Below are 27,412 nucleotides of genomic sequence, written 5' to 3'. Positions count from 1 at the left end.
CATATACTTTAAAACTGTCTCTGTCTTTCCAGTAGTAGGAGAAGAAAAAAAACAAAGGTAAGTTAAATAGAGACACATATGTTTACTATGTAAAGTTTGCACAATTGTGTTTTACTTGGCAAAATTTGAATTTACTCATCCATGTTTTCTCCTCCCTTTTTTAGTGCCATATAAACTAAGCTCCACGTACAGTCTGTCCAGAAACTTGTTCTAAGTATTTTGCTATCTGTCTTATCATGATTTCCCCTGTGCAGGACAAGCAAATTAGCACCGCTTCGGAATGTACACATCCATTTGTACCTCCATAACTGATAGCCAGTATTAAAGTCTTAATATTGATTAAGAATTTAATATTCTTAATGTTCAATTCATATTCAAAATATTTAAAAAAAATAAAATTAAATATTCCAATCAATATTCTTAATATTGATTAATATTAAGATATTGAAGAGTACTTGGCCATCTTAGGTCTGGTACTCTTCAATATCTTGATAAACAATTTACAGTAGATGATGGAATAGAACAGGCACGTCAAACTCGTGACGTCATGTGATGTCACGTGACATATTGGGACTTTTTCCCTATTGCCGGCAATGGGATGGGTGCGGTTTTCACATGATGCATCTGGCCCACAGGCCCGCAGTTTGACATGCCTGGAATAGAAGGTAAACTCATCAAATTTGCAGAGGACACTAAACTGGCAGGAATAGTCACTACCCCAGATGATAGGCTCAAGATACAAATGGATCTTGACAGATTTGAACACTGGCCCTATCTAACAAAATGAAACTTACTGTAGAGAAAAGTAAGGTTTCTTTCCTTAGGTAGGAAAAACCAAATGTACGTTTAAAAGCAGTAACTGAGAAAGGAATCTTGACGTTCTATCTAGTGGACAATCATTTAAATATGAGTTAGCAGTATGCGGCGGCAGCCAAAAATGCAATCCTTGGTTGCATAAACAGAGGGATAGAGTCAAGATCATGTGAAGCATTAGTACTGCTCTATAAAACCTTAGTAAGACCACACCTGGAATACAGCATCCAGTTTTGGTCACCACATTATGAAAAAGATATTGAGACTTTGGAAAAAGTGCAGAGAAGATCAACGAAGATGATTAAGGGCTTGGAGATCAAAATATATAAAGAATGGTTACAGGAATAGGGTATGACTAGTCTAGAGAAAAGAAGGTCTAGAGATGAGATAATGGTAGTGTTCCAATATTTGAGGGGCTGCTACAAAGAAGAAGGGGTCAACCTATTTTTCAAAGCACCAGAAGAGAAGACAAGAAACAATGGGTGGAAACTAATTAAGGAGAGAAGCAACCCAGAACTAAGGAGAAACTTCCTAACAGTGAGGACAAATTAACCAGTGGAACAGCTTGTCTTCAGAAGTTGTGGGTGTTTCATCACTGGAGACTTTTAAGAAGAGAATGGACGGCCAGTTGTTTGAAGTGATATAGGGTTTCCTGCTTGAGCAGGGGGTTGGACTAGAAGATCTCCAGGGTCCCTTCCAACTCTATTATTCTGTTTTCTGCATTCTGTAGATTCACCCAGACGGATCTTCAGATCACAGAGACATTTCCGACAAGATCACTGAGAATATTGAAAAACTTCTGTGAAGTCTCCTGAGTTCCTCATGGATAAATTGTGATGCAACCCACATAGCTGGGCACTGGGCCATGTCCACAACAATGGCTTAGCACAGGGGTGTCAAACTCGCAACGTCACAGGACGTGTCGCGACATGTCTCGATTTTTTTTTTGCCATTGCCGGCAATGGGGTGGGCACAGTTTTGCTAGGATGCATCCGGCCAACGTGCCAACATCCCTGGCTTAGCAGAACCCAGCCTGCCTTTCTAAAGAACACAGCCCAGGATCCAAAACACTAAGAGAAGCCAACTAGAAACCTTTCATGGATGCTACAAGAGGGGAAATGAAGGTGGAAGGAGATGTTCTCCTTCCTTGGAAGATGATTCTATGCAGCAGTGTTTGTCTAGAAGAGTGAACTTCAATTCCCAGAATTTCCAGAAGAAATTTAAGTCCATACAGCTGGCAAGACAAAGAAACAGTGCTATAGGGCAGGGGCCACAGCATGCCAGCAACCGGTCCTCACAAACAAGCAAAGCCCCATCCGTGGGATGCAGGCAGCACACAAAACCACGGATGCAGGCAGCACACAAAACCACGGAAAAACCTTTCTCCACAGAACCGGTCCCTGGTGCCCAAAAGGTTGGGGACCTCTGCTATAGGGCAAATAATCCAGATCCAAATAGGAAAGCTTATTTCTAAAATGTAAAGACTGAACTCCAGATTTCTCCATCAACCCCCAAAATCTGACTGTGGGAGTTATATTCCATCAGGACCACATAAAGGGCCCCAGGCTGGGTAAGTCAAGACTTAAGATATCTCCCATCTTTCCCATTGACTTTACTTGTCAGAAGGTCACCAAAGGGGATCGCATGATCCCAGGATGCTCTGTCCGTCATAAATATGAGTCAATTGCCAGGTGTCTGAATTTTGATCGCACGACCACGGGGCTACTGCAACGGTCGTTAAGTGTGAAAGATGGCGATAAGTCGCTTTTTTTCAGCGCCCTTGTAACTTTGCATGGTCACTAAATCCAACTGTTGTAAGTCGAGGACTACCTGTACTGGGAGAGGTTCCCTCCACCCATCACTTATACCAGGAATAGTGTGAGGAGAAGCCGGGAAGAAAGGCATTTTTTTGCTCTTCGACCTGTTCTGAAGAGAAAAAAAAACACAAAACAAAAAAATCTGAAAGGGAAAGAGAAAGGAAAAAAAAAGAGGAAGACAATGCAGGACGGGAGCCGGGCAGAGCCAGAAGATAGAAATAGATACCGGGGAGGGTGAAGCACATTAGCAGACACAAGAAAAGATCCGCGCTGCTTCAGGACAGCGCTGCACGTTGCGAAACCCTTAAGAAAACACACAAAAAAACAAGGGGCGACCGCGATTCTCCCGCTGGCCTATAAGGGGGAGATTTCCCCCCCCCCCGCCCGTCGCCCCTCCGGTCTCCCCGCCGCCCTCACCTGCGCAGCCGGCCGCCGCTTAGCCAGCCGCCAAGCCTCCGGGACGCCAAATTCAAGCCGCTCCGACGCAGAGGGCCGGCCCCCGCGTGCCCCCCATTGGCTGCAATCCCGCGAGGCCTGCCACGATTGGCTCGGTGACAAAGGCGGGGGCGGGGCTTAGGGTGGAGAAGGCACGTGGAGGAGAGGATTCCGAAGCGGGAGACGGGATGTTTTCCTGCCCGCTTCAGTTACTTGGACGCGGCAGGCGGGAAGGGCCAAGGGAGCTAAAGGGATCCCCGAGCCGCATTTCATAGTATTTTACTCTTTACCTCAACCCCTAAAAAGACCTTGGCAGCTCTTCACGTTCAGGGAATATCCTCCAAGCTTTACCTGCAGTAGGATCTGGGTTTGTTTTTCCCCCCCTAGACCAGTCTGGACCAATCTTGATCCAGGTTGGTAAAGACTTCTCGGAGATTCTTGTAGTTTAGGTCAGTAATTGAGAAACACCTGTCATTGCGCTATTCACCAGCTATTTGGTGCCATCAAAATATCTGCCCCATGACTAATCTGTTAGCCAGACATGACAACATTTCTCCAAAATTTGGCTAAGGGCTTAAATTTTAGCAATCTTGCCTTCTAAGCTTCATACTGATTTTTTTTTTAAAAAATATTTTCTATAAATGTTTTGCATCATATCTGATGAAATGGTAGATTACTCATTCTGTAAACCAAATAAAAAATGAAATGAGCACTTCCTTGTAAGAGACATTGGAGCAGAACAGTACCGGAACTTGGAGAAAGGAAAGTCAACAGAAGGAAAAAGTAAGTGCACATAAAACAATTCCTGACCAAAAAAATCCACCACCCTACTCTGTAAATAAGCATTAAGGAGTGGTTTTATAGATAACAAAAAAGCTTCTTTCAACATATAAGAAACAAGAAAAAAGTTAAGGAAATGATTGGTCCATTAGTGGGGGAAAGTGGCAAGAATGTGACAAGCAACAGGGAGAAAGCAGAACTGTTTAACTCGTTTTTTGCATCTGTCTTTACACAAAGGGAAAAAAACAGTCAACCTACCAAAACCAGTGCCATAAAAAACAGAATAGAAACGCAAGTTAAGATAGGCAAGAAAATGGTAAGTGAGCACCTGTCCAGCCTAGACAAGTTCAAATCACCAGGACCAGATGGATTACACCCCAAAGTTCTCAAGGAACTGGCAGACGTGATCTCAGAACCACTGAACTATATTTTTCAAAGATCCTGGAGCACTGGGGAACTACCAGAGGACTGGAAGAGAGCTGATGTAGTTCCCATCTTCAAAAAAGGGAAAAAAAACAGATCCAGGAAACTACAGACCTATCAGCCTGACCTCAATACCTGGGAAGATTCTGGAAAAGATAATCAAACAACAAATCAGCGAACACCTTAACGAGAACAAAGTTATCACTAAAAGCCAACATGGGTTTGTCAAAAACAGATCATGCCAGACAAACCTTATTGCATTCTTTGAATGCTCCAACACTGAAAATTTTTAAGAAGAGACTGGACAGTCATTTGTCTGAAATGGTATAGGGTTTCCTGCCTTAGCAGGGGGTTGGACTAGATGACCTCCAAGGTCCCTTCCAACTTATTATTATTATTATTAGATGTACCTATTTATATAATGCAAGGAGGGTGGGAACCAGAAAACATGTTTCCATCCTCTTTCTTCCAGAAACTAAGCTGGTCCTTCAATAATGCCTTCTGGGAGACAACAGAATCAGAGAGTTGGAAGGGATTTATAAGGTTTTCAAGTCGACCCCCCTGCACACTATAGGATTTACTATGCCACCCCCAATAGAGGAATATCTAGACTAAAAACTTCCAAAGAAGGGGAATAAATCGCCTCTTACACAAATCTATTCCACTAATTGACAGCTCTTATTTTCAAGGAAACGTCTTCCTAATGTCTCATCTGCATCTACACATCCTTGTAGTTTCATCCCATTAGTTCTACTCTTACCTTGTGGAGCAAGTGAGAATAGGCCCGAACCTATTCAATAATTGTCTTTGTTACGGTGTCCAGAAATTAAATTAGGCTTGGACTGTAGCAAATTTGGATGTCAGTTGCAGCAGACTGAAGCTGTTTTCTGTAGCAACATGCTTGTTCTGGGTTACAAAATCCAGATTATATTGCAGCAACTACCACATTTGCCTTTCCTTCTGGGAGACTCAAAATATGGATTCATCTCAGTGCCCGGTGAGTCTACATCATTCATCTGCCCTACTGTGAAGATCAAACTGAAGATCTCTTCTCATCTCTGTGAGATTAGTGGCTGAGAGAGAATGTCTGATTCAAAATCATCCAGTGACTTTCAGTGGCTAAAGGTGTGCTTAAACTAAATATATTAAATAGAATACAGCTGGAAGGGACCTTGGAGGTCTTCTAGTCTAGCCCGCTGCTCAAGCAGGAGAACCTATACCATCTCAGACTGTCCAGTCTCTTCTTAAAAACTTCCGGTGATGGAGCACCCACAATTTCTGCAGGAAAGCTTTTCCACTGGTAATTCTCCTCACTGTCAGGAAGTTTCTGCTTAATTACAGGTTGCTTCTCTCTTTGATCAGTTTCCAACTACTGTTTCTTGTCCTTCTCTCTGGTGCTTTGGTGAATAACATGACCCTCTCCTCTTTCTGGCAGCCCCTCAAATACTGGAATACTGCTATCATGTCTCCCCTATTTCTTCTTTTCTTTAGGCTAGTCAAACCCAAGTCCCACAGTCGTTCTTCGTTATGTTTTAGTCTCCAGGCCTTTGATCATCTTAGTTGCTCTTCTCTGACTCTCAACATCTTTTTTGTGATATGGAGACCAAAATTGGCTGCAATATTCCAGATGTGGTCTTACTAGGGCTTTATAAAGTTGTAATGATATTTCACGTGATCTTGATTCTATCCCTCTGTTTATACAACTGAGGATTGTATTAGCTTTTTTGGTTGCTACTACACACTGCTGGCTTGTAATCAAGTGATTGTCCACTAGGACTCCAAGGTCCCTCTCACAGTTGCTGTTTTTGAGCCAGATCTTCCCCAATCTGTACTTGTATCTTTGGTTTTTCCTGCACTTTTCCTGCTTTTCTCCACATTGAAACTCATTTTGTTGGAGGGCCCATTGGTCAAGTTTATCAAGATCTTTTTGGATCTTGAGTTTGTCTTCTGGGGTGTTGGTTATTCCTGTCAGTTTGGTATCTTCTGCAAATTTGATGAGTTCCCCTTCAATTCCCTCATCTAAGTCATTTATGAAGGTATTGAAGAGTACTGGGCCTAAGACGGAACGTTTGGTGCTCCATTGCTTGTGGATGTGTGCCACTGAGGACTACTTGTTGAGTATGGTTTGCCAGCCAGCTACAGATCCATCTGGTGGTGATGTTGTCTATTCCGCCTTTTTCTAGCTTACCAAGGAGTAGGTTGTGGTCTACTTTATCGAATGCCTTACTGAAATCAAAGTATACTACATCTACAGCATTCCGCTGGTCTACTGGGTAAGTCACTTTATTGAAGAATGAAATAAGATTAGTTTGGCATGATCTGTTTTTAACAAACCCATACTGGCTACTAGTTATAAATTTGATTGCTTCTAGTTGTTCGCAGATCTGTTTTTGAGTATCTTTTCTAGGATCTTCACAGGTATTGATGTTAAACTGATTGGTCTGTAGTTTCCTGGGTCTGTTTTTTCCCCTTTCTTGAAGATGGAACCACATCAGCCCTTTTCCAATCCTCAGGTACTTCCCCCGATGCTCCAGGATTTAAGAAAGATGTGGTGTAATGGTTCTGAGATAACATCTGCCAGCTCCTTCAGATCTCTGGGATGTAATATGTTGGGTCCTAGTGATTTTTACTTGTCAAAGTCGGATAGATGTTTTCTTACCATTTTCTTGCTTATTTTAATTTTTGTTTTTAGTTTTTTTTTACAGTGGATTTTTGGTATGTTGGGCTATAGTTTTTTTGTGTGTGAAGACTGATGCAAAATATGAGTTAAGCAGTTCTACTTTCTCCCTGTTGCCTGTTATTTCTTTGCCATCTTCTCTCTTTAGTGGACCTACAGTTTCCTTGACTTTTTTCTTGTTGTTAATGTGTTGGAAGAAACTTTTTTTATTATCCTTGATTTCTGTTGTAAGTCTTTGTTCGTTCTGAGCCTTTGCTTTCCTGACTTCATCTTTGCATGTTCTGGATGTCTGCTGATCATTGGCCTTAGTTATGTGCCCCTCTTTCCATTTTTTGTATTTGTCCTTTTTGTCTTTCAGTTTGTCAGAGAGATCCTTGTGCAGCCATGCTGGTTTCTTCTTGAATTTCTTGTTTTTCTTTTTCAGTGGTACTGTGCTGGTATGGGCTTTTATGTTTGCATTTTTCAGAGTTTCCCATGCTTCTTAGGTTGTTTTCCCCTTTAGGATTTTCATCCATGGGATCTTTCCTAGGTTCTCTCTTAGTTTGTTAAAGTCAACTCTTTTGAAGTTTAAGACACTGGTTGGATTGCTTTCTATTGCTATTGTTTGCATTATGTTAAATTCCAGTATGACGTGGTCACTTTCGCCCAAGGTACCGGCAATTTCAATTCCCTCTGGCACTTCTTCGCTATTAGTAAGGATTAAGTCCAGTATAGCTTTACATCTAGTTCTCACCTCCACCTTTTGGGTGACAAAGTTGTTGGCTAGGTTGGTTAGGAATCTGTTTGATCTCCCGCTCACTGCAGAGTTTGTCTCCCAGTTGATATCTGGATAGTTGAAGTCTCCCATTACTACTGTGGTACAGTATGCTTCCTACATACATTTGTTAACTGGCTGGCAAAGAGTTCATCTCTTTCTTCTGATTGGTTGGGTGGCCTGTACTATACACCTATGGCAATGTCACATTTTTCTTTTATATTGTCCCATATACATTCTGGAGAGATTTTATCTTTGATCATGTGCATTTCTGTAGATATGTAGTGTTCTCTTACATACAGTGCAACTCCCCCTCCTCTTTTTGTAGACCTGTTTCTTTTGAACAATTTGTATTCATCCATCAGTCCATTCCATTCATGGGTTTCGTCCCACCAGGGTCCTGTAATGCCAACTATGTCATACCTCCCCCACGTGTACTATTGCTTCTAGCTCGCCCTGTTTGTTCCTCAACCTTTGAGCATTTGTATATAAGCATTTGAGACCTTTATGCCTGTCCGTGGGTATGTTTCCTGCATCTCCTGATTGTTGTTTGAGTTTTTCTTTTTTTCTCATCACTGCCTACCTCATTGTTTGATTTGTTTTCTTGGGATTTGTGATTGGTTTTGGGTTCTAGAGATTCTAGAGATTGGTCACCTTTCCCCTTCGATTTTAGTTTAAAGCCCTCCTGATGAGTTGGGCCAGTCTTTTTCCGAGTACATTTTCCCCTGTTTTTGTGAGGTGCAGCCCATCCCTTGCCAAGAGTCCTTTGCCTTGGTCTCCTCAATCCCAGTCTAACCTTTAATGCAGCTGTCCATACTCCATCTCCTTTATTTCCAAGGAAAGAAGCATCACACTCCCCTCCCCTCTCCTCTTCCATTACCCATTACCCATTACCCAGCAGTGGAACGTTCCTTCCCACCCTCACTCCATCTTCAGGTGGAAGCTATCCGCAAGGAAGGCTACTGTAGCCTGGCCAATTCCTGCCAGCACAAGCAAGGAATGCCTCTTGCACATCCTGCCCTGTATCTTCTTCCTCTTCACAACATGAGAAGGGCAGGAAGAAGAAAAAGAACTTTCCTCCACGAGGAAGTTTGAAAGAGCATCAAAGCCCATTCGGGCCCTGCAGAATGGGTTGATGAATCAAAACGTTGCCTCTCTTGCACTTCCCCAAGGAAGGAGAAAGAGCCCATGCTCCTTCACTGGTCCAAAGAGGAATCTCAGATGCTCCCTTGGTCAGGCAGCCATAGCTGAATCCAAAAGAGAAGAGGGTGGAGGAAGATGATCTACCTACCTCTAAATTGGGGTTTCGACTCAAGGCTACTAAACAAAGTGACAAAGATACCCCATTTGTAACCTGAAGCCCCAGATACTAAATCCAGCACCAGCTTTCCAAGGAGCTTCTGGCTTCAGTGGCTAGAGTAAGTGACTTTTCCCGCCATGCTTTCTCCTCCGTTTTGCGTAGTAAGGAGCGGACGGCCCAGATCTGCTCCACGTCGTCAGCTCTCGCTCACAAGCTGGCTTAGTTCCAAAAGAGACAACATGGCACATATTGCAGCTTTGAGAGATCCAGCTGGTAGGCTAACTGAAGGTGCTGTGAGATACCTGTACAAGGTGTGTCAGTTATAGTTCTAGTCCTTTCATTTGATAGGTGCTTATAATCAAGCACAGTATTAGTAAATAAACACTGCTTTACGATATAAACTAGCATCAGCAAGAAAACCAAACAATAACCAATGTAAAACATTTCCTACCAGTCCAAGGGTCAATAGCTAGTTCTTCCCTGGCCACCACGTCAGTATGGTGGGTATTGGTATTAAAATGGAAGTGTTCCCTTCTTTTCCTGAGGAATAAGTTCCAGAATGGCATTCTGCTGGAGGAGAGAGGTAAGGGCCTAGAAGTAGATTCCCAAAGCCAGCCTTGCCTCTCCCCCTTCCTTAGGAGAGACACTGTTTGATGAAATGGTGTTTTAAATATCACGTTCCTGATCAGCATTACGTCAGGCCCCTCCCACTTTCTGCTTTGTGAGGTAGGTATGATGTTTCCAGTTGTAACAAATGAAGGCCCACCACATTATCTCTGGATTAGCAAGTCACATACAAGGACACAGCTATACCAAATTTTAGCTTCAGAATGGGAAAATGGCCATTCAGCATATTTAGAATAACATGCCAGCTTCCCAATTACTGTTTGGACAATGTATATATTCAATCTTTGCCTTACATGTAGCTAATGAAATGAATGAGTTGTGTTATGCCTGCCTTTGAACTATAAATTCTGTAACCCTTTTAACCCTATTATCTGTCCTGCAGATCCTGATGTATCCCTTTTCTCTTTATTGGTTAGCCTCCTTTATTCATTGGGCATGGAATCATTATTTCACAATAATGTAGGTGTTTTTTTTTACTATATACTAAAATCATAAGAGCCAAGTTAAAACCTGTTCATCTAATTCTGTGTCCCATTTCCAAAAGTGGACAGTCAGATGTCTTTTGGGGGAGGGAGGGAGGGAGGGAGGGAGGGAAGAAAGGAAGGAAGGAAGGAAGGAAGGAAGGAAGGAAGGAAGGAAGGAAAGAAGGTCTCAAAGTGTGGAAACATTATTCCTCTTACTTTCCCTGTCCAAATAACAAGTGGATATTATGATCCATATATGCTGGAGAAGACTCCTGCGACTCCCTTGGACTGCAAGGCGATCAAACCGGTCAGTCCTAGAGGAGATCAACCCTGACTGCTCTTTAGAAGGCCAGATCCTGAAGCTAAAACTCAAATACTTTGGCCACCTAATGAGAAGGAAGGACTCACTGGAGAAGAGCCTCATGCTGGGAAAGGTTGAGGGCAAGAGAAGAAGGGGACGACAGAGAATGAGGTGGCTGGATGGAGTCACTGAAGCAGTAGGCATGAGCTTAAATGGACTCCAGAAGATGGTAGAGGAAGGCCTGGAGGAACGTTGTCCATAGGGTCGCAATGGGTTGGACACGACTTCGCAGCTAACAACAAAATATCTGGAGGGCAGTAAGCTGGAGAAGCATGTTACATCAGTATCTATTGCACCCTAATTCCCACTTGTAAGCAAATAAATGCATGTAAGTAGGCCAATGCATGTGTGTGTGTGTCTCCAACGTGAACATGTGTGTTTCTCACCAACTTCTGTATTGCCTTATCTCTTTTGTCAGCAAACTCTGCTGATTTAAGCCTTTTTCATGAGGACAAAAGTATCCATTTCGGTTACTGGTGGAAAACTCACTGCCAAAGCATCAACAATTGAATAATAGTTTATAAAGCCAGCAGGTTACAGTAAATCCCTGGTCTCTTGCAGATGCACCGAGAGGAAGAGCCAGAAAATTATATAAGTCTTATATGTAGCTGATCAAAAACTATTTAAATATGAACTAGCACAAAACCTCAAATACAAAAGGAATTGCTTTATAATTGATTCAGAAATAAGAGAACCAGAAAGGAACTCAGGCACAAAACTCTTCATGATGTAAAATAATTAAAGGCACATTCCTGAAAAGGAAACAGATCAATACCTTTGATATGTGAGTTAATTTCTGACAGATTGACCTCCCGCCTAGAAGAAAAAAGGACATATAGGAACTTACATTCTTGAGGCCTGTCTCCTTACAAGGCAGGAATTCTCTGATCCGGTAGTCCTTAGTAGGGATCGATTTACATAATAAAAAATAGCATTTTTAAAGCACCTTAAAAGCACATTTTTAAAGCACATGAGAGATACAGCAAAGGGCATTAAAGAAACATATACAATAGAGAGTATTATAAGCAAACAAAACTTGACCCTGTACTGATTCATCTTGAGTTCCAACCGCCGTCGTTCATACAACTTTACACTTTGGCTATAAAATATTTGTAATATGTTTGGCACATAACCTTGAAAATCCTACCCCGTTTCAAAGAGGGTAAACCAGAATTACTTGAACGAGTCTGGCTGCTCCCTGAACGTTTTTATATATTTGTAAATGTTTAAACCACTTATTTGTCAAATGTCATCCTGTTCCTTCTGCCTTGCCCAACAAGATTCTTATTGACTTATTCTAACTCATTTTAAAAAAAGGAAAAAAATGAATAAAGTGAAAGTTATCTTAGAGGTAGAAGCAGAAAAGTGCTATTTAATTAATAATAATAGTAAGTCTGCTCTGCAAATCCTTTTGAAATAGGAAAGTCTTGATTTCTAGCCATTTAATTTGATAGCAATTTGTACGAAATTTGGTCTAGCCCTATCATTGGCCAAGGACAGGATGGGATCAAGCATACTGTTGAGTATGAATACGGTACGGATTAACATCCTAAGTCCCATAATTCTAAAATAGCAGTGAAAGGTGTGGTCCCATTGCAGATGTCAAAACATGCCTCAACTGTCAAGCCGGATAACTCCAGCCAATTTAATGAAGAGAGAATTACTAGCCTCATATCTTTGGCAACCAAAATGCTGTAAGCTATGTTGAGTTGATTTATGTGGCAAAGGTTGAAGGAAAAAGAACAACCAATAGCAAGATGGGTGGATTCAGTTACAGTAGTGATGATTGCACTGAAGATCTGAAAGACCAAATGAAGGATAAATCATCAAGGAGAAAATTTATGTGGCCGCTAAGAGCTGACACCAGTTTGATGGCACATATTAATCAATGTGTCTCGTTGCTATGAATTCATAGGCTGCAGTGGAGAAATACAGAGCGCCTCATACTGCACCAAGAACCTTTGCAAAAATACTAACTGGGCTTCCAATATGTCCAAGGTTCTGCTAGTTTCAAGGCAAGAGGAAGAGAGGAACCCATGTTATTCTTCATTCTGTTCTGGATTATAGTGTACAGTTTACTAACTACAAAAGTAAATTCTCGCCCTTTATATATAAAACAACTTGATGATAAGCGATGTCATTCTGGCCCTGGTCAAACAAGGTCTTGAATGATTCACATCCACTACTATTGGGTCTCAAAATTATCTACCGTATTTCCTTCTTTTTTATGAAAGGACTCATAACTTAGACCGGCTACGGATTATACCTTTTTGAGGGGTGGGGACATTACTGAAAAATAAGTAGCATTGGCTCTAGCCTTTCCCAAACTATCCATACAACATATCACCTTGAACAACCCTGTTCTGAAGTTAGGGAGAGACTATATGGAAATTTCCATTCGGTTTAGAAGCGGGGGATCCTTTCCAGGGCAGGAAAAGGAGATTACCATAAGGCTTTGTAATCTCCTTGAATACCTCTTGCAGAACTACTTGTGAAATCACCATGAGATTATAAATTGCTTAAGATAACTGTGTCGGATAAGCCAATTACGCTATCGGCTCATAGGACCGTCCTCTTTTCCCTCCTTTCAGTGTATTTTTTTTGTAAGATATTTGTGCTTCGAAACTGTATCGCATGAAACACCATTTCAGTCTCCCATTTTGTAACCTTCATTCTCAAATATTCTTGTCCACTAGTCACCCGGGAAGAGCTATACCTGAGATGCCTTAGTTCGTTCAAAGGATGTTTGTGAAACACCTCCTTAGGAGGGTCAGTTTCTGACATTCTGCGGCCCGGTCCCGGTCCATGGACCGGGGGTTGGGGATACCTAATGTAGATGTTAAAACAGTAGGGATGGAAGTATTGACTTCTGTGGCATCTTGTAAATCTGGGTCTTTGGGCTCAACTCTCCCCTTTTAGTAAAACCGACCACAGAGAAATGAGATCTACTACAACACTCATGTTCTCTACTCCCAATCCTCCCCCACCCCCAAGCATACTATAACATAACTGATAGGGTGGAACATAAATGTGATTAATGTGTCTTAGTGCTACTTCTTAAGCGCCTTGAAGGAAACCCAAATGAAGTCTCCAGATGCCCTCCGAAGCTGTAACTTGACAAACGTCTCAACAATCTTTATTACTAGCAATAGGCTAGAGGAGAATTCTCCAGGACTATTCAGTTCACCTTGAAGATGGAACACATCACCATCTTTAAGGTAGGCAGAAGCTCCCCTCTCAGAGGGAATCATTATTTATTTTTATTTATTTATTTAGTTGCATTTGTATACCGCCCTTTCCCTGAGGACTCAGGGCGGTTTACAGGGAATTAAAAATCAAACCATACAAAAGTTAAAACCAGTTAAAAAGCATTAAATTCACCCTGTACACTAAAAACCCCAGTTAAAATTTTCTCCTCAGCCTGGGCCCGAGAGCTCAAAGAGCCAGGTCTTCAGGCCCCGGCGGAATGATCGGAGGTCGGGAGCAGTCCTCAGCTCCACCGGCAGCTGGTTCCAGAGGGCAGGCGCTCCCACTGAGAAGGCCCTATCCCTGGGTGTCACCCGCCGGCAATCTCTCACCGGCGGAACCCTGAGCAGACCCTCCCTGTGGGAGCGCACTGGGCGAAGGGCGTTTGATGCCGGCAGCAGGTGTTCCCTCAAATAACCCGGACCCAGGCCATGTAGGGCTATAGGTAATAACCAGCACCTTGAATTTCACCCGGAGGGCAACCGGAAGCCAATGCAGCTCGCGGAGTAGAGGTGTTACATGGGAGTATCGGGAAACCCCCATTACAACTCGCGCGGCCGCATTCTGCACCAGTTGAAGCCTCCGAGTGGTCTTCAAGGGCAGCCCCATGTAGAGAGCGTTACAGTAGTCCAAACGGGAGGTCACAAGCGCATGAGTGACTGTGCGTAGGGCGTCTCGGTCCAGATAGGGACGCAACTGGCGCACCAGGCGAACCTGTGCAAAAGCCCCCCTGGTCACGGCTCCTATGTGATCTTCAAAATTGAGCCGTGAATCCAGGAGGACGCCCAAGTTGCGAGCCCTATCAACGGGGGGTAACACCTCACCCCCCATCATTAGAGGTGGAATAACTTGGTTAACCCGAGACGCCGATATGCACAGCCACTCAGTCTTGGCGGGATTGAGACGAAGCCTGTTTCTCCCCATCCAGACCTGAACCGCCTCCAGGCACCGGGACATCACGGAGAGGGCATCACTGGGTTGGTTCGGGTTGGAAAGAAAAAGTTGGGTATCATCAGCGTACTGGTGATACCCCACCCCAAAACCACGAATGATCTCGCCCAGCGGCTTCATATAGATGTTGAACAGGAGAGGCGAGAGAACCGACCCCTGAGGGACTCCACAAATGAGAGACCTCGGGGCGGATCTCTGCCCTCCTGTCAACACCGACTGCGAGCGGCCCTGGAGGTAGGAGAACCACCGTAGAACGGTGCCTCCCACTCCCAACCCCCTGAGACGCCGCAGCAGGATACCATGGTCGATGGTATCGAAAGCCGCTGAGAGATCTAATAGGACCAGGACAGAGGAGCAACCCCTGTCCCTAGCCCTCCAGAGATCATTCACCAGCGCGACCAATGCCGTCTCCGTGCTGTGTCCGGGCCTGAAGCCCGATTGGTACGGGTCCAGATAATCAGTTTCCTCTAGGAACAGAGGGAGCTGATGCGCCACCACACTCTCAACAACCTTCGCCAGAAAGCGAAGGTTGGAGACTGGACGATAGTTGTTTAAAACAGCCGGGTCCAAAGCAGGCTTCTTGAGGAGGGGTCTCACCACCGCCTCCTTCAAGGCGGCAGGGAAGACACCCTCCTTCAAAGAAGCAGTTATTACTGCATGGAACCAGCCTCGTGTTCCCTCCCGAGCCGCATAAGCTAGCCAGGAGGGGCACGGATCCAACAAACAGGTGGTGGAGCTCAGTCTCCCCATGATCCTGTCCACATCATCAGGGGAAACAGGGTCGAACTCAGTCCAGATAACATGCTCAAGACCGCCTGATTCCTCCACATCAGACTCTGCCCAGTCAGAGTCCAAGCCGGTCCGGATCCGAGCGATTTTGTCCGTCAGATGATGACTGAACTCCTCGGCTCGTCCCTGCAAGGGATCCTCCCTCACCTCCTGGTTAAGGAGGGAGCGAGTCACCCTAAACAGGGCGGCCGGGCGATTATCTGCGGACGCGACAAGGGCGGCAAAGTAGTTGGACTTCGCCGTCCTTATCGCCGCAAGATAAGACCTTATAAAGGTTCTTAACTGCAATCGGTCGGATTCGGATCGGCTGGATCTCCAACCGCTCTCTAGACCTCGACTCCGACGCTTCATCTCCCGGAGCTCCACCGAGAACCATGGAGCCCAGCGGGATCTGCGCCGAGTCAGAGGTCGCATGGGTACAACACAGTCGAGTGCCCTGGTGGCAGCCGTTTCCCAGGCCTCCACCAGAGCATCGACTGGGCTGTGGGTAAGGGTGATAGGTATCGGCCCAAGCGCCCTCTGGAACCGGTCCGGGTCCATTAGGCGCCTGGGGCGGAACCACCTGGTCGGTTCCGCCGCCCAGCGGCGGGGGATGGCATGACGGAAAACCAGCCTCAGGAGGTAATGATCTGACCATGACAGAGGGGTGATGGACGGAGAACCCCCTCCCAGATCATCCAACCACTGTCCAGACAGGAACACCAGGTCGAGAGTATGATCCCCCTCATGAGTAGGGCCCTCAATAACCTGGGTCAGGCCCATGGCTGTCATGGAAGCCATGAACTCCCGAGCTAACTCCGACGACCCCCCCAGTGATGGCAGGTTGAAGTCACCCAGGACTATAAGCCTGGGGAACTCCACCGCCAACCCTGAGAGGGTGTCGAGCAGCTCAGGCAGGGCTGTTGCCACACAGCTGGGCGCCAGGTATGTGAGCAACAAGCCCAACTGAACCCGAGGACCACATCTCAAGAGGAGGGATTCACTCCCGGCCATCTGGACAATGGTGGCCTCCCGGGGACACAAAGTCTCCCGAATAACCACTGCCACCCCACCACCCCTGCCCTGAGCCCGTGGCTGGTGCAGCACCCGGAAACCTGCCGGGCATAACTCGGTGAGAGGCACCCCTCCCTCCGAACCCAACCAAGTTTCCGTGATGCACGCTAGATCCGCACATTCCTCCTCGATCAGATCACGGATGAGGGGAGCTTTGTTAACTACGGATCTAGTGTTAAAATAGACCAACCTGAGCTCAGGGGCCTGATCACCCTCATCCCCGGGTAAGAGGGTGCTAACCGGAGGGTCGGAGCGCGCCACCGCTCGGAGATAGCGGGGGCGCGATCCCAGATGTTGATATGGCCCTCCGCGCAAACACCTGCTGCCATTCCCTATCGCCGTGGGGATTTGAAGCCCCACCCCCACATTCCCAGAACCAGCAGCCACCTCCCCCGACCCCGTCCCGTCAGGACCTCTAACAGGACCAGACTGAGTGCCGGTTAAAAATTCCCTCCCTACCCCCCCCTCCCTAACCTCTTAAAATAATCTTCAAACAATCATGATCACCAAGTCTGGAACAAAGTGGAGTTTGGGTAGAAATGCTGCACAGGCAATACTGCATACCAGTTAAAAAAAAAGAAGAAGCAAGCCAACTGTTCTTTAGAACCTACGAGCTCCCTGTGGTGCAATACCTTTCAAGCTGTTAAGTCTTGCCAGATGAAAACTGCTGCCCACAGCCCACCCCAGGGTGGAGCTGGTGCCAGAGCTGAAACCCAGGCGGGCATCTTTCAGGGAGAGGAACCCATCCTCAGTTACAAATATCAAGTTGCAGGCCTCATCTACAATGGTTGGCATCTAGTGGCAATATCCAGAGCTCAAAACTATTGATGATCCAGAGATCTAATATTGGGTGTTGAGAGGAGGAAACAGTATTAAATACTGTCATTACGTTCTCCATAAGTAACCTGCCCTTAGCTTCCCATCACATCGCTCTCTCCCACCTCCATCTCAATATCTTTCCCTTGTAGGCCCACCCTCCCAATCTTACATTCCACTCTTTCCACCATCCCCTGGCCTAGAGCAAAACCACAGCATTCTCCATGCTACTTCTACTTTTGCTTATTCATTGATGCCTGGCTATCGTGAGTTATGTAATCGCATTATTTTACATCTTCAAACAATCCCACTTCCCTCCATTATCCCCGAACCATTGGAGCGAGATGCTGATGCAATTCCAGTTCTACCTTGCAATGCCCATCCCCTAGTCCAGTAGGCTTATTTCCAGATCTAGCAATTATTCAGACAGTCCAACAGGTAATCTCATCTGCTGACAAATGTACGCCCATTAATCTTCTGGAATGGTTTTATTTGGCAGAGACATAAGTGCAGGCAGATTTATGTCTGGATAGCCACAGGGTTTAAGCCAATTATAGGTCTATTTTTTGCTTGACCTCATTTCTGTTGCCCGGGCTCCTCACTGACATATCTCAGGTCATTGTTCCCTATTGGAGTGCTGCTGCCCCCATGGGAACACCAACACTCATAGCTACAGCTACTTATAATTTCTGGAGTTATGAAAATTTAAAAACCAAACGTGGCTGCCCCCTATGTCTTTCCTCTATCTTGGTTTATCACTTTCCACTTGTTTTGATCTGTTCCCTGGGCAGACGGACACACTTGCAAAACAGAGCATGAGGCGACAGTCAAGCAGCCATTTTTATTTCTACAAATGTCTAGGGCCGGCCCGTGGGCCACATGCGTCATGCGGAAGCAGCGCCCACCCCATAGCCGGCAATGGCAAAACCGTCCTGATACATTGCGCGACGTCACGGGACGTCGCGAGTTTGACATGTCTGGTCTAAGAGGTTGGTAAGGTTTGATGACTTTCTTGAAAAATCAGTGGAAAGCTAGTTTTCCACTTCTTTATTATCTTAAAAATAACTCTGAAAAAAACCCCAAGTCAGGTGGCACAAAGAACTTGGGTGGCATTGAGGGAAATACCTTGGAAGCTCCTGGATGCTTTTGGAGACCGTGTAATGCTGAACTTAGACAAAACCGTTCCTTTGCCTCAATCACCGGTGTCACAATTAATGGTTCTTTTTGCTTATTGAATAGCAAAAGAATCCATTCCTTTCCTATCAAGAACTTCTACAAAAATAACCTTCACTGAAATTCCATAACGCAGCATTTATTTTACCAGCCCCCCCCAAAAAAAATTAGAATGATCACCAAGCCAGCGTACAGCATACACTTGTATCGATGTGATGCTTGGTTTTATAAGAGGTAAAGAGAAGCCACCCCATTTATTTTAACAGAGAGATGAGTTGATGCTCCGCTCAGAGCACTTCTATAGCCAAGACTATCCATTCAGAGTCACGTAAGCAAACACCAAACTCTAATTGGGTTCATCTGGATTTATTGATAGAAAAATGAACTGTGTTTTGTCCCGGTTGTGTCGAGGAAGGCAACAGTATTTCTTCAGCCTTCGCTGCTTCCCTTGGGCCACAATTTCTCACCTCCAGTCACCCGTGCAGCAGCCCAGGCTATTCAACAACATTGGAAATAAATCACATTTCAGCTGGCTTCACTTCTTGAGACTTCACAGAAGGAACAGCCAGTCCCGTAACCTCCAGGAATCTTTGTTACAAAGGAAGCATTTTTAATGCAGTTCACATACTCCTATGTGTCTAAGGCCCTTTAGTATGTGAAACAATGTGGCTAGGAAGAGCAGCCTACAATAGCTTTTCTCCCAACCCTCCACCACATTCCTTTGCTGATTGAGTGCACACCGGATGTGTCCTAACTTTCTGCTCCAGAATGAAGAGTCAAGGGACAGCCTGTACACTGAAGCAGATGTGCTCACAATTCGAACACTCAGACCTAAAGAAAAATAAAACTGTTGGGAGGAGGTCAACACAGCACAAGGAAAGACTGTCCTCTCCTCTGACGTTTCAAGGCACGCAGGTGAGACACAGAAACATGAGATCCCTTTCAATTTACGAGGGCTTTAGAAACCGAAGGGCACCAGTTTTAGCTCTCCAACTTGGTTCACCCTTGAGGTGAATCAGTGGGAATTTTTTTTTTGTGTGTATGGGGCTCTCCTCTCTTTCATTCTCTTTTGTGCGTGTCTTGAATCATTTTGAAGCCAAGATTTGGGCACCGATGCTGAGGCCAATAGTTTGAAAAAGGAGGAAGCCTGGAACCTGAAGAAATGCCACTGCCTCCATCTGAGGCAGCCTACATTAAAGTGCGGGAGGAAACGTCGCAGTGGTTGCCCTAGAAGCAATAGCGCTAAAGGAGACAATTCACAGCTCTGAGTGGTGCTCGCCTTGGGCTTGCCAACGTCTTATGCACATTCAACTGAGATTCTAGCAACAAAACACATTGGTCCTCCTGATGCCCACGGGGGGGGGGGGGGAAACGGTGCCTGCCAAATCCTGCAAAGGAACTTCCACGAATGCCAGCGTTCTGAAGATTGGCAAAAGTTCAGAAGTCTAAGTCATCTGATTCTGTCCCACCAGTGCTGGAGAGCTCCTCCTGGTTTCGCCCCCACACAAAACGGTAGTTGTCTTCCAGTTGGCGTTGCCGCCGTTGCTCTTTATGTGCTTCCTCTGTGCCCTGGATCTAAGAAACAAATACCAAAGCAATCAAACAGACAGACAGACAGACAGACCCACCGTATAAGGCAAAAGGGAAGCCAACTTTTGGGCAAAGCTCTTTGCTGCTCTAAGAGGAGAAACCTAAAGGCGCGGGGCTCTTTCCCTTTCTTCCTCACAGGGGCTGAGAAATGCTGCCAGTATTTCACTGGGATTAATTTACAGCAACATACTGAAATGCACGGGAACACTCCAAATTCCATTTTAAAATCTGATCTGGTTTTTCACCGTTGACTCCTTCAAGAGTGTTCCAGAATTCACCAACTGGTCCTCTCTGCCAACACGCAAGAAGTGGAATGCAACGTTGCACAAAAAGAATCCTCCTCAAATGATGAGATCTCTCCCTCTCTTGCTTGCTCTCCCACCCTTGCCCCTCAAACGTGGAGGACTTTCTTGAGAAAACTCCTAGCCAGAGTTGTGCTTCACTGCCCCAATGCACACAAAATGCTGCTCTCCCAAATGAAATCGCTAGAGCCAGCCTCCTAGCTTTTTATGCTCTAAGCAACTCCCCCTCCCCGCATTATATCAGCGCTGATGTAAGTCCTTACCAAAATATTGAAGAAGATGTCTTTGAGGTTCTTGGTGTCTTCTTCTGAGAGCCAATGGGTGTCATCGTCATCTCCAAAACCACCAGTTGTCACAATCTTGATTTCAATTTTACCTGCCAATCACAGGGAATCGAACATTAAAGACAGCCCCAGGAGCCTTGCAATAATCGTCTTTAGTGTATTGCCATTCAAATGTATTAAAACTACCATTCTTAGGGTTTCCCTTTTGCTATTAGGAAAAACAGGGCAGCTCCCAAATAAGAGAAGCAATATCATGGCAAAAGGCAAAACCACTGGAAGACTAACCTGGCTCCAGCCTCAGGCCCAAACCCAATGTCATCTTAAATTTGTGACTGTCATTGATCTGTAACTCTTCCCTGCTTCTCTCGCTATAATCTCTCAGCGGAGGAAATGTCACACGATACCACTGCCAACAAGCTGAGTGGAGGCAAGCACACTGAAATCTTATTGGCTAGAAACAAGAAACGAGTTGGCACATCCTGGATGCTTATGTTTACTCTGACCTTAGAGCACCATGCACCTATGGGGGGAAAAAAAACACTTCAGGGAAAGTGAGATTGGGTTAGCCAGGTCTTCAAGACCCATATAATAAAGAGTTTTGAGGGGGGGGGGGAAGGATAGGTGTGATCACAGGAAGGCTAATCCAAAATCATTAAGCGTGTTATTCAAAGAACAAAATCCTGCCATTTGCTCAGTCTGTATTCTTTGTTAGCTCAATAAAGCAACCAAACTTTTTAAAGCTACAGTCTCGGGTGATAAACTGGTAGGAAGTGTCAATGCTTAGAATAATAATAAAAAAGCACTTAAAGTAACAAAAAAACAAAAAACAAAAAAAAAATGCACCCTAGGCAAACGGATTCTTGGAAAACTGTGACAAACCTGTTATTTTTCCACAGAGAAATAATTTGATTTATTAATGAGCAGATTCCACAAAGCAAACAGCTGTTGTGAGACTAGATTGTGACAAGTATTTTCAGGGGACGAAAAGCAATTGCTTCCTGATCCAGAAACCTACTTTATTGGCAACCTGAGGCTCCTGAGTTCCTTCTCTGTGGTTCCTGGAAACCAGCTAAATCTGCTAAATCTCAGTGCTTAATTTCTCACGATTTTAACTCTGAATTACCCACATGCATGGCATAGGCCCTTCCCCATTTTACATCCTTGTCCTTCTGCTGCAGCCCTCCATCTCACCCTGGAAGTACATTTCCAGCACCAAAAGGTTACCCATCTCAGTCTATACCAGGGCTTCCCAAATTTGTGAGGTGTCCCCTCTCTCTTGGAGAGGTGCAGACAGAGTACAGAGCAGATGTAAATAACCTTTTAGTTGTATATTGTTCCAATAAATCCACCCTTCCCACCTCTTATTGTTCATTTATGTTCATTTGGAAGTTTAGGGGAGGTATGTACATTAAAATTATAATAAAGGTAGGTGTGATGGCAAAATATTTAGGAATCTTTGGTATACATCCTGCAAAATGTACAGTCCATATTATATGATTTAGTTTACTAAAGTATAAGACTGGGGATATATGTAAGCTCTCTACACTTCCTACTCCCTCACTGTTTTCAATTATTTTTGACAAAACCTGCCTCTATCCAGCATTATGAAATCCTGCCAAGGATGATCATTATCCTTCAAAGATCTTTTTGTTTCCTTTATGAAATTAAGCTTGCGCTTGCGTGTATGTGATGTGTCATTCATATATATATAATATATATATATAATAAATATATAATATATAATAAATATTGCTAAAGCACATTGATTTGTGCTTAGAGTGTAAGCCGCCCTGAGTCTTGGGAGAAGGGCGGGATATAAATGGGATTAAAATAAAAAAAAATTATATATATATGTCTTGACCCAAATACACCAAGACCCACATACCTGTACCCGTGAAAATCTACGAAAACAAATACACACACACACACACACACACACTATATGTATATCTGTGTATATGTATATATGTATTGTGTGTATATACATACATATACTGTATACACACATGTACACGTTTGTGTGTTTATGTATATACGTTGTTTGATAAATAGTTCACTGAAATTACTCTTTGATAACTTTATATTTTAGAAAAAAGATGAATATTATGTTTTGACTTTAGAAAATTATTTTCAGTATACATCTGTTTAAGACAAAATGCTTAAATGGGCAAAAAATTTTTTTTAAAAAAATCAATACCCAAAAGGTCACAGATGGCAAATTCTTGGAGCTTTGGGAATGATGGTTTATTTTATCTTCTCCTTTCTATTAAGACTTAAGAGAGGTTTATCTGCACCTCAAAGAGCTAATCAAACAAAACTCTCCACCATTAATGATATAGCTTTGGAAAATACTACCTGGTCATTACTGATATTCTAAAAAGAGTAAACTAAGGCACATGTGGCTCTTTCTGCCTACGGGATTTATGTCTTTTGGATTCATTTTAAAGTTTCATTTAAAGGGTGATATTCTTACACTATTCATTTCATTATTTCCTCCCTGGTAATTAGCAGGACTCAATATACCTCGCATTTTCTTTTTTTCTCTTTAAAGAAGGACTGAACAGAAATGATAAACTGCATATCTTGGGTGTTCATAGGTACTGAGTGTGTACAGATAATATCATCTGTGTCCTTTTAATATTTTTCGTGAGATGCTCTGACTGGCAGTTCTGTTCTACAGTCAACTTCCAAGCAGAGGCCTTTTCTAGCACTGGTACCTACCATCATGGGATCTGAAAAGCAAGGATAGAACTTGGGATTGTTTGTACATGGGAAGAAAGATAATACGAGGAGCTAAAAATGCTTGTTCTACCAGTCAATAAAAGTCTCTCCCAATTAGCCTCATTACAGGGGGGGGAAAAACATGGGCATTTTTGGCCTGAAAAATCTTCCTAAAAATCAGTCAATCAATCAACACAATGAAGCAACCAGCTTAGCATTCAGATGTCCATGAAATTGCGCAGCTTGCAATTCTGGACCCCTGGCAGCCTCGTGCCCTTGACCACTCTGTCCTAGAAAAGCCCCTGACAAATCAGATAACCTCCGCCCGCAGCCTAAACGGCGGACTTCTATTATTTACCCTCCACCCCATCCCAGGGAGCATTGACTGCATTACCTTCTGCCTTCAGGCCTTCCTTCTCCAAGATGTCCTTAACCACACTCTCTATGTGGCGCAGCTGTGGGTTGTCCCTGCTCATCTCTTGGACTCGCAGCTCCTTCTGCTGAGTACCACCTGGCTTTACTTTAGTGACCCTGACATTCACGCGCCCATCTGGGTCGCCATCTGAGGTAAAAAAAAGGGGGACAGAGGCGTGTCAGTCTGCCAGCATTTCTGACAGGGAAGTAAAAGTGCAAAACTGCCAGGTGCCCACTAAGCAAGGCTGTGTACAGTCTGCCCTTAAAATAATTACATTCTAGCCACCCGGTAGCTTCAGTAGACTCTGGGCAGCTTACCAAATACAAATGCAATGAACGGACGGAAGCTCCCACGTGCCAATTTAGATACACCTTAATAAAGTGTTATTATCATTGCTTACATAATGCGTTTGAGCAGAAGACTGAGGCCTTCAAAGCATTTCAACACTTTTGCAAAAGCAGAAGGTTTCTAGACAGCAGAGGAAAAGGAAGGCAAGAAGTGCCAGGAGGCTGGCCAGCTGACCCAAGACAATACCACTTCTGACCACTAAAACTGAACGCAATTCCCTAGTAATATATTATTATTGAGAGCTCATAAACCTCTTAGTTCTAATGCCTGCCCAAGAATACGAAAATCTGCTCTGGCTCTTAAACACTAGAAAGACTGCAGACTCTACCAGATAAGACTGCACTGAGCTGATAGTTCAGAAGTCACACAGATCTTAATAACAGAGTTGAAAAGCCAGGGATTCTGGACCAAATGCCAATTCAATAGCATTGCTGAATTGCAAAACCCAGCTTAAGAACCAAAAATACGTTCTTGCCCTCAAGGTCTGTAGATGTCTACATTATAGAATATTAAAAAAGAAAAAGAAAAAAAGAAAAGAAAAGAAAATAGGAACATTGAGCTGGGTGACCCAAACTTCACTGAGCTGCCTTGTCCCTGATTAGAAGGAACAAAATGCTGGAGAAAGAAAGGCAAAATAGCAGCATTTATGCATAGCCAAGCCAAAATCAAGTTGAAGAGCAGTTTTGAAAAAAAGCCAAATGTAGAGAACATTTAGCATGAACAAAGGTCAAAATAATTTTAAAGCAAGGAATTATTCCTCTCGGAATGGAAAAGAAGCAAGCCACTAACAGTGTTTTAAAGAAAGCAATTTCTGAGGGAGTTGATACTTCATTGGGAATTGCATGCTCTCATCCATATAAATCTTGGTTCCCACAACTATCATGCTCTCCCTTACTCAAATCTAGACTAGTGTTTAAGAAATAATAAACCCATCTTAATACAAACCAAATGGGCAACATCAAACATATTGATATAGAGTAGACATAGATCTTCTCCTGTGCTAGATGAAACAACTAGATCTTAATTGCTCTCCTGAAATTCAGGAAGGAAGGAGCAGATCCTCCATGGGAAGGGTCTATGACAATCTCCTACAGAGAGGACATGGAGGGAATGGACCTGTCTTCAATATGACTGGACAGGCAGATGAATTTGTGGAAAAATATTCCCTCAGAGAATTGGGTCTGGAGCCACTTAAAGATAATAAGCGGATCATCTCCGGAAGCCAAGTGGTAACCAATACAACTCCTGAAACATTAGGGTATCAGGATACACTCACTGCATTTTGTACCTGGTGTGGTTTATGAACGCTTTCTGAAGGCAGCCCCATTTAAAAAGCATTACAATAATCCACACAGGAGATGACTACGGAATGGCTGATTTTGAGCAAATCTTCCAAATGGTCACAACTGGCACAAATATTGTGACTGTGGAAGCCTGTCTAGCTTTAGCTAAGAACCACCTCTGAATGAGGGCATACTATTTATATATAATATAAATATTTATAATGTAAATATATACACGGCATATATAATTAATACCCCAAGGACAAGATTTGACTTTGACAAGAAATTGTAGATCAATATTGTTATTCAGTGTTTCAAGAAACCAAAGAAAGAGGAAGATTGGGCTTAGCTGACTCGAAATTATATTTGGCAGCCTGCTGTTTAGTCAGGATGAAAGAATGGATGTGCAAACAAACAGGAGGCCTTTAGAGTTAGTAGGTCATGATTTAACATTTGGGTGGCATGGATATTTATGGTATGGCAAAGCTAAGGTTAATGTAGATTTTTAAAAAAACATTTTGTTAGACATGCCATATTGGGAATATGGAACAGATATAAACTTAAGCTGTGTCCCCAAATACCTTTGTGGCTGACACAACAGGAAACATTTTATAGAAGAGAAATGATTATTAAACATAAATTGTCCTACTTGATATATTAGAATATTGTCAAAGAAAATGCAGAATACAAATAAGAACTAGTGGTATAAGGTTATTCATGCCAATGATTTTGGTATGTACAATTATTAGGAAGATTAAAAGTAGATAAAAGAACTGTTGGTTTTGAACAACGTAAGGCTGAATTTGAAATGGAAGGGTATAAAATGATACTCATGTTATTGCTAAAATGTATAAATTTTAACTGAATATGAAACAGAAGAACAAGTGAAATAATTATGGTAAAATGAGCTAAACACTTTGGTTATAATAGACTCAGGAATCAGTGGGAAAATATCTAGTTGAAAGGACAGAAATTTATACTGTGTTATAGTCTTAAAATAAATTTTATAAAATGATATATCATTGATACATAACACTGGAAAAGCAGGGTAGAAAATATACACTGTATATAGTCTTTTCAAACTTAGGGTGAAAATGTAATCAACAAAAAGGTACATTTTAGCAAGCCTGGTGGATGTGTAACAAGTCTGAAAATTTTGTAACATACAATAGTACAAAAGATTTTAAAGACTTGTTTACAGTTGAAACCAGAATTTACTTTTGGAATTAGTAGATAAGCAGCTGGAAAAAAATTACGGGGCTTTGTTTTTATATATGATGACTGCAGCAAGTCTATTATATGCACAAAGATGGAAAGATTTGACTTCATCCGGTGGAGGAATGGATAGTGAAGATGTTGGAACTTGCGGAGATGGCCAAATTGTCTGCTTTAATTAGAGATCACACTGTCTAAATTTACTGATGACTGAAAACCCCTTATTGGCTTTTTGCAGGAAACAGAAAAAATGATGTTATAATAATATATGGATTAGAATAAAAGTAATAGACTGCAGAGAGAATGTACAAAATGTTGCAAGCACAATAAAAGGTTATTTTATATTTGCAACTGCTGTAAAAGAAAATCAGAAGTCATTTCTTTATCATTTTGATTTTGCACCTTTGCTTTGCGCTTTACTTCTTTAATTTTTTCTCTTTTTTCATCCTTAATAATTAATTCTTGCTAAGTTTTTATTCCGCGTTAAAAAATTTTTTTTTAATGAAAATTGTTTTAGAAGTGTGAAATGTGAATATTATTCCACTGAGAGTCAAAGATGGTAGATCTCTGACCTATAAACAAAAGCCTTCATCTTGAAGAGATGCCTCTGAATCTGTTCTTCTCCATCTCACCCTGATGGCCTCCAAACCCTGGGATAGAAACGCTATCGCATTACTTGCCTGGCCCAAGCCGAGATGTACAGCTGATATATATCAACACACTGATGATTTTAGACCTGTGCAAATGTATAGCTACCTTCAGCAATTTCGTTAGG

The 27,412-nt window shown here is 43.2% G+C and overlaps 1 protein-coding gene and 1 long non-coding RNA gene across 5 annotated transcripts in view; one reads left to right on the top strand and one right to left on the bottom strand.

Annotated features, from left to right (window-relative positions):
• Positions 1-27,412, top strand: part of LOC308664294 — a 359,871-nt gene that overhangs the window by 139,863 nt on the left and 192,596 nt on the right. The gene's annotated exons all lie outside the window — the stretch shown is intronic.
• The window catches only part of OS9 (OS9 endoplasmic reticulum lectin), a 42,309-nt gene continuing 33,198 nt past the window's right edge, over positions 18,302-27,412 (bottom strand). For 2 of the 4 annotated variants that reach the window (XM_081321375.1, XM_081321377.1), the window contains 3 exons: positions 23,771-23,938; positions 20,635-20,747; positions 18,307-20,054 (listed from right to left, as the gene is read on the bottom strand). In XM_081321375.1, coding sequence (XP_081177501.1) covers positions 19,917-20,054; positions 20,635-20,747; positions 23,771-23,938 — 419 coding nt within the window. In that variant the 3' untranslated portion in view covers positions 18,307-19,916. Of the gene's footprint in view, positions 20,055-20,634; positions 20,748-23,770; positions 23,939-27,412 lie in introns of all 4 variants that reach the window. The other 2 variants (XM_081321378.1, XM_081321376.1) reach the window with 2 other exon arrangements.

This window comes from Vipera berus (assembly GCF_964194415.1).
Source record: "Vipera berus genome assembly, chromosome: 2".
Classification (NCBI taxonomy): domain Eukaryota; kingdom Metazoa; phylum Chordata; class Lepidosauria; order Squamata; family Viperidae; genus Vipera; species Vipera berus.
The sequence above is the reverse complement of the archived record's forward strand: the minus strand, read 5'-3'. Positions and strand labels throughout refer to the sequence as shown.